Consider the following 7,080-nt stretch of genomic DNA (forward strand, 5'->3'; position numbering starts at 1 on the left):
TGTGTGTGATGTATGTGATGGTGGTGTGTGTGTGATGTATGTGATGGGTGTGTGTGATGTATGTGATGTGGTGTGTGTGTGATGTATGTGATGTGTGTGTGACGTATGTGATGTGTGTGTGTGTGATGTATGTGATGTGATGTGTGTGTGATATATGTGATGTGATGTGTGTGATATATGTGACGTGTGTGTGATGTATGTGATGTGTGTGTGATATATGTGATGTGTGATGTATGTGATGTGTGTATGTGTGTGATGTGCGTGATGTATGTGATATGTGTCTGTGTGCTGTATGTGATGGGTGTGTGTGATGTATGTGATGCGATGTGTGTGTGATGTATGTGATGTGGTGTGTGTGATGTATGTGATGTGTGTGTGCATGTAATGTATGTGATGTGGTATGTGAGATGTATGTGATGTGATGTGTGTGTGATGTACGTGATGTGTGTGATGTATGTGATGTGTGTGTGATGTATGTGATGTGTGTGTGATGTATGTGATGTGTGTATGGGTGTGATGTATGATGTGATGTGTGTGTGATGTATGATGTAATGTGATGTGTGTGTGTGACGTATGTGATGTGTGTATGGGTGTGATGTGTGATGTGATGTGTGTGTGATGTATGATGTAATGTGATGTGTGTGTGTGACGTATGTGATATGGTGTGTGTGAGTGTGTGTGTGTCGAGGTGAGAAGGTAGGGGTTCAAGATGCAGACAAACTTTACCCCAGCCAGGGCGTAAACTCCTTGAAGTAAGCAATGTTGGATTTCGCCCACGCGCGGCGGCTCCGCCGGTTGGTAGAATAGTGCCTGGGCACGGGGTCCTTATGTGTTGGGATTGACTCGACGGCATCCAACAACAGGGTGAAGCAGGCGAGAGGCTCTCTGCCATCTGGATGCCTCCGCGGGCCCTTCATCTCCCCACCGCCCAGCAGGACCCTGCGTCCTTTCTGACGGGTCGGTGCCCTGCCCCCTGGTGGTTGAAGGTTTTGAGTATCCCTCTCCTCCCACCTAAAATGAGCACACACCGTTATTCTATCAGGTGGGATGTAAGAGTTCCGTGAAGGAGACAGGAACGGGGGATACAAAGCTGTGCCTCTCCAGTTCTTACATGCCCACAGATGGCCTGGGGATCTTATCTGAGGGCCGGTTCCGGGGCGAGGCCTGAGACTGTGCATTCTAACAAGCTCTCCGGCGCAGCCATGCCACTGGCAGCGACTAGGTAGCCAGGCTGAGTGTCATGGGGATTCAAAGGCGTTCACCCAGGGGGACAAGCAATGGGGAAAAGGTCATTCCAGGCAAGCGAATTGTGCAAAGGACGGTACTTTCAGGAAGCTGCAAGCAATTTAATGAGGCCGAAGCACTGGGGAAACCGTGGGAGCTGGAGTGGAAGGGTGGCGGGGGCCCAGATCAATGGAGGGCCTTGAATGACGCGGTCGGGTTTTATTCTGTGGGGGTCAGGGCGTCTCTGAGTTTTTTCAACAGGGCAGTGACCTGATCAGGTTTCTTGCTTGGAAAGAATCTGCTTTTCCCAGGAGGCCTTGCACACGGGGCTAACACCACTGCTGTCACCAAGAGCCAGCCGTGCGCTCACAGCCGTGCCGGGCTCACATTTGCCCGTGGAAGGGGCAGGTTGTGGTCTGCTGCCCCAGCGGGATCAAACAGCCCTCGGTGCGCCAAACTGGCACGCCTCACTTCTTTCACCGACGCCCTGCTTCCCTCTGCTCACGTGAGGGCCACATCCCCGAAGTCTCAGCGCCTGGGCTGAGGAGTGGAGGGATGAAGAGCTGCCTGAGGGTCCCGGCCTCTCCTGCCTTGGAAAGCGGGCTGAGGGTCAGAGGGAGAAGGTGGGGTGAGGGTCAGAGGAAGAAGGTGGGGTGAGGGTCGGAGGAAGAAGTTGGGGTGAGGGTCGGAGGAAAAAGGTGGGGTGAGGGTCGGAGCACGAAGGTGGGGTGAGGGTCGGAGGAAGAAGATGGCTCTGTGTTTCGGGTAAAGGCTGAGCCAGGCCCCGGCACCACACTGAGGACAAGGGACTTCCGGGGAAAACTGGCATTTGCTTTTGTGTGTGCGTCTCCGTTTAACTCTTGCCTCCCGCCTAGTTCAGGGCGGTGCTGGCGGGACCAGCGGGGCTTCGGGTCAGTGAAGAGCCGCTTACCAGCTTGGTTTGCTGGCTCCTCATTTGTGTTTTCCTTAACAAACTTACGTTGTGCACTTATGTGCTAGGTGTGTCTCTAAGCATTGTACATGTGTTACGTCAGTTAATCTTCATAATGAAATTGGAGCCCTGGTGGCGCAGTGGTTAAGAGCTCAGCTGCTCATCAAAAGGTCGGCAGTTCAAATCCACCAGCTGCTCCTTGGAAACCCTGTGGGGCAGTTCTACTCTGTCGGATAGGGTCACTATGAATCGTAATTGACTTGACGGCAATGGGTTTTTCATAATGATCCTACAAGGTAGGTATTATTATTAGTCCCATCTTGGAGATGAAGAGACTGAGGCCCTGAGAGATTAAGTTCCTTGCCCAAAGTCACTAGTGAGTGGTGGTGCCAAGATCCAAACCAGGGCAAACCAGCCAAACCCGCCAGAGCCTATTTGAGGCTGGATTCTATTGAGTACCCAGCATGGCTGCGGTGGTCCTAGCGACTGACAGCTCTCCTGGGCAGTGTCTGGGAGGCCCTTCCATGCCCCTTCGTTTTACAGACAGGGAAGTTAAAGCCCAGAGAAGAGAAGGGGCTGCCTGAGGTCACAGCATGTCACACACAGAGCTGGGACCAGAGCTTAGCCCAGGGCTCCTTTTTGTCCACCCCTCTGCCTCCCCCATCTGAGTTGTGGCCACTCTACCTACACATTTATGGCTCCAGGTGAGACCTGGTTGGGTGCTTACTTCCGCAGAGCAAGTGACTCCCCAAAGCACAAAAAGTAGAGAATTACCCGTCCATTAGGACCTTGGAGACTCAGCTTGGGCAGCACCTCCCCAGGACTGTCAGGGACTTGCCCTTCTCCCCCAGGCTGGCTGAGCTTCCTGCAGTTGGTCCCCCCCAGAGCCTGGGGTTCCTGGCACCTGTCACATTGTGGTTCCCTGAGGCCTGGGCTTGCCTCGGAATAGAAAGTGTCCGATTCAGCTGTTTCCTAGGTCTGGGGTTTATCTCTGGGGAGCTGTTCCCTTGCCCTTGAAGCAGAGTATGCTCGTCTCTCCCAGGGCTGTGCGTATTAACTGAAGTAATGCTGGCAAGCAGTGTCTGGTCCATTTGTAGGCAGGCACAGGTTTGGAAAACGGCTGAATAATGGGGGACTGTGTTTCTTTTTGGGGAGAGCGCAGCCTTGGCTAACCCTCCCTGCACTGATAGAACATCTAAAGGAGAGGGAGCCGTGGACCGAGCAGAGCCCAAGGCTGCAGAGTCAACGCCAGCAGCAGTGGGTGTGCTGGTGGTGCCGGGCCACCAGGTGGCGCTCCTGCCCAGCCTGCGGGCCAGCCCCGCCCTGCGATGGCCCCTCTGAAGGAGCCCTTCAGCGCTCTCCTGGCCCGCGGCCGCCATTTCCTGGGCCTCAGGACTGACAGTTGGGTGATCACCTTGGAGTCCCAGCTGCCCAAGCTGGAGCTCGGGAGTCATTGTCACCTCGCATCTACCCGCTTACTCTCCGATTCCGCTGCATCTGCCCCCTTCTCTCCATGCCCACGGGTGGGGCCACCCCCAGCCTCCCCCTAACCGGCCTCCAGCCCATTCCTTCCCCGGCAGCCTGCATGGTCTTTCTGCAATGAAAATCGGATCATTTTACGCCCCTGCTGTAAACGCTGTAAAGACATCCCAGTGCAGTGAAATCCAAACCCAAACTTCTCAGCGGCGCGGAGGGCCCCAGGGCGCGGAGCTCTCCTCTCCCCGCTCCCCTGCCTTCCCTCCCTCTGCTTGTTTCAGTCACCCCCCTTCAGCTCTTCCTTGGGGGGACTCACATTTCCTCGCGGGCACCACGTTTTCCTTCCTCTTGCCTTTGCACCTGCCGTTCTCGTCGCCTGGAAGCTTCTCCTCCGCAGCCTCAGTCCCCATCCTTTGCCCTGGCTAACTTCGGCTCATTCCTGAAGTCTCAGCTGTCGTTTCTGACTAACCAAGGTGGGTGAGATGCTGCTGCTCTGGGCCCCCACGTTGTTGTGAGCTGCTGTCAGTCCGCCCCGGGGCTCTTGGCGGCTCCGTGCGCAACGGAACACAATGCTGCCTGCTCCCGTGAGCGAGTGCGGGTCGGACCTGGGATCCCAGAGCAGCCCGTTCCCCTGTCATAGCGCTTCCTCGACTGTAGCTGTGTATGGGTGGTGGACTCACTGGACCCAGCCCTGTACCTGGTGCCGAGTGAGCGCTCAGATATTTGCTGACTGAATGTGTGAATGCTGCACAATCACAAAACAGAGTGGAAATGGAATCGGACATCCAGGAATTGCCTGTGGGGCTAAGGGGAGATTTGACCTGCTTTTCTGTCCGGGAGGAAATATTTGAACAACCTGAAGCAAATCCAATAACACCGCCTCATTACCTTTTCCCCTAAGAGCCGCCGGCAAGATTGCTTTGGAGTTAAGTCCTTTAATTAAAATACCCCGGACTAAAGCCTTAGAAGGAAAATGAGGGCAACCACTGAGCAGGCCTGGGGAATAATGGCAGAGCTGGGTTTGCTCAGCCGGGTAGCCTGCTGGGAAAACAAAGTGGATCCTTTCAGCTGCAGAGACCGGCAGCTCACCTTAGCAGCCTGGACGTGTAGGACAGTGGTCTGGTTCCACGCCTCGTGCCGGTTGGCCCCGGATTGCGTCAGGGTCTGTAAATGATGCACCGAGTCCCTTATGAGCCTAAAGGCCAAAGAGAAAAACAGACAGAGAATGGGGTTGGCCCCAGGCTGCCTGGGGTCTCTCGGAGGTAGAAATAATTCCCATTTCCTGACCACTTATGTGCCATAAAGCTAAACGCTTGGTGTACATTCTCTCTTTCCAGAGACCCTTATTAGGGCAGGCACTCCCCATTCACAGCGGGCAAAACCTAGCCCCAGAGAGGTTAGCTAACTTCTCCAGGGTCATAGGCTAGTACGGAGTGGATACAGGATTTGGGGGTTGTTGTACAGCCGCAGGGCTACAGGCCTCTGCTGCCCCTCTTTCTAATGCAGACTCCACCCGAATGCCAGGGTTCTCAGGCCATGCTGTTGACTGACTTGCTGGGGCCAGACCGTGGCCAAGCAAGGAGAATGGCTTTTCCCTAAAGGCCACTAAGCCTGTCGGTCACCCAGCCTGCTCTGACCTGTGCTCAAGGCGCATTAAAAAAACAAAACAAACAAACAACAGCAAAACGAACAAAAATACAAAAAAAAAAACCCCAACTCTTGGCCCTCAGACACCCTTTGAACTCAGTACTGAAGTCACTCGTGAGGTTCACCCTTCAGCCAAAGATCAGACAGGCCCATAAAACAAAACGGGACTAAATGGGCACACCAGCCCAGGGGCAAGGGTGAGAAGGCAGGAAGGGACAGAAAGCTGGACAAATGGAAATGGGGAACCCAAGGTTGAGAATGGGGAGTGTTGACAGGTTGTGGGGTTGACAACCAATGTCACTAAACAATATGTGTATTAATTGTTTAATGAGAAACTAATTTGCTTTGCAAACTTTCACCTAAGGCACAATAAATAAATGAAAGATTTTGCAGTGAAGGTTAAAAAAACAACCACCCTTGTCCTCTAAACCATTCGATCAATCATTTTCCACTTTCTTAACGTTTATTTTCTACTCACCAGTCAACTACCCATGACCTTTGAACTTTGTGTGTAAAGTAAATTGCTTATTAAGCAATATTTATTTTTCTCTTGGTCAGAGACTAGATAAGCAGGATGTTGTGTGTCGCGCTGAGTTCCAAGCACAAACAATATAATGGGATTTTAGGTACCCTGAGCAGTCTGAATTCTCCTGCCCCACCTCCCTTGACTAAAATGTGAGCTCTGTGAGGGCTGGGATTTTGATCAGTTTTGTCATCAAATCAGCTGGGATTTTATGGCTTCTTGATATATCCCTAGTGCCCAGCACAGTGCCTGGCATATTCTAGACACTAATAAATATTTGTGGACTAAACGAAAGTCTCCCAGATTGCTGGTGGTCGTGAAATAGCTACTACCCATTCTCAGGACCACAGGCTGGGGTATAAGACCTCTCATCATATACTGAAAATATTTTTTCCAATTTTTTTTGTTTTAAATATTTGGGGAGCAGTTCAGAAGGTTTCCTTTTTAGCTGGTTACGTCTCCCTGGCTTTTCTGTGATGGTGTCTGTTTGTCCATCCCTGCCCCAGCATGTCTGGGCATTTCTGGCACACAGTAGGTGCCTGTCAATATTTGTCAAATGATAGAATGGATGTGATGAGTCCTAGGTCTCATCTGTGTTCCCTGGAGCCTATTTACCCCAGGAAATAACACCAACTCTACCTCTTGATATAGTCCTGTTTTTGAAAATTATTTTTAGATTATGGGATATAGGGTGGCTATGAGTCGGAATTGAGTCAACGGCAATGGGTTTGGTTTGGTTTTTTGGGATATTTCAAACATACGTGCACTGCTTTATCGGTATTTATAAACCAACACATCCATAGCATTTACATATGGGTATGTCGCTGTATTGCAGATACCCTTAGGAACCTAAAGATTTTGAACACTCCTCTCAGTGGGGGGAGAGTTGATGTCCTTCTCTCACCCTGGCCAGGGTAGGGAAATGATAGTGGTCTATGGCTGGTGGGTGTGACTTCCCTTCTCTCTGCCCATGGTGGCAGACTGGGAGGACTGGGGAGGCAGGGGGTGGTGGCGGTAGTGGTTAGACGCGTATCTACGCGTGCCTACCCAACCAAGCCCAAAGGCCCCAGTGACGGAAGCAGCCTCCCGCTAGGTGGGATGGCTGATTTCCGGGTGATGGCTCACCTGGCTTCCATGTGTGCCCAGGCTGTGGTGTAGACCTCAGGGCAGAGGAAGTCGGCTGCCTTCTGGGCTGGGCACCTGGCCAGGACAGGTGCAGCGAGCTACGCGGCAGACTGAGGCAGAGACCTCTGTGATGTGGAGCCTGGGGGCTTCTGAG

General features: G+C 52.5%; 1 protein-coding gene across 1 annotated transcript in view; it reads right to left on the bottom strand.

Annotated features, from left to right (window-relative positions):
• ACOX2 (acyl-CoA oxidase 2) overlaps positions 1–7,080 on the bottom strand; it is a 28,220-nt gene that overhangs the window by 10,903 nt on the left and 10,237 nt on the right. The window contains 2 exon segments of the mRNA XM_012555913.1: positions 4,721–4,826; positions 6,927–7,075. Of these exon segments, the coding sequence (XP_012411367.1) occupies positions 4,721–4,826; positions 6,927–7,075 (255 nt within the window).

The sequence above is a fragment of the Trichechus manatus genome, unplaced genomic scaffold (assembly GCF_000243295.1).
Source record: "Trichechus manatus latirostris isolate Lorelei unplaced genomic scaffold, TriManLat1.0 scaffold00001, whole genome shotgun sequence".
NCBI lineage: Eukaryota > Metazoa > Chordata > Mammalia > Sirenia > Trichechidae > Trichechus > Trichechus manatus.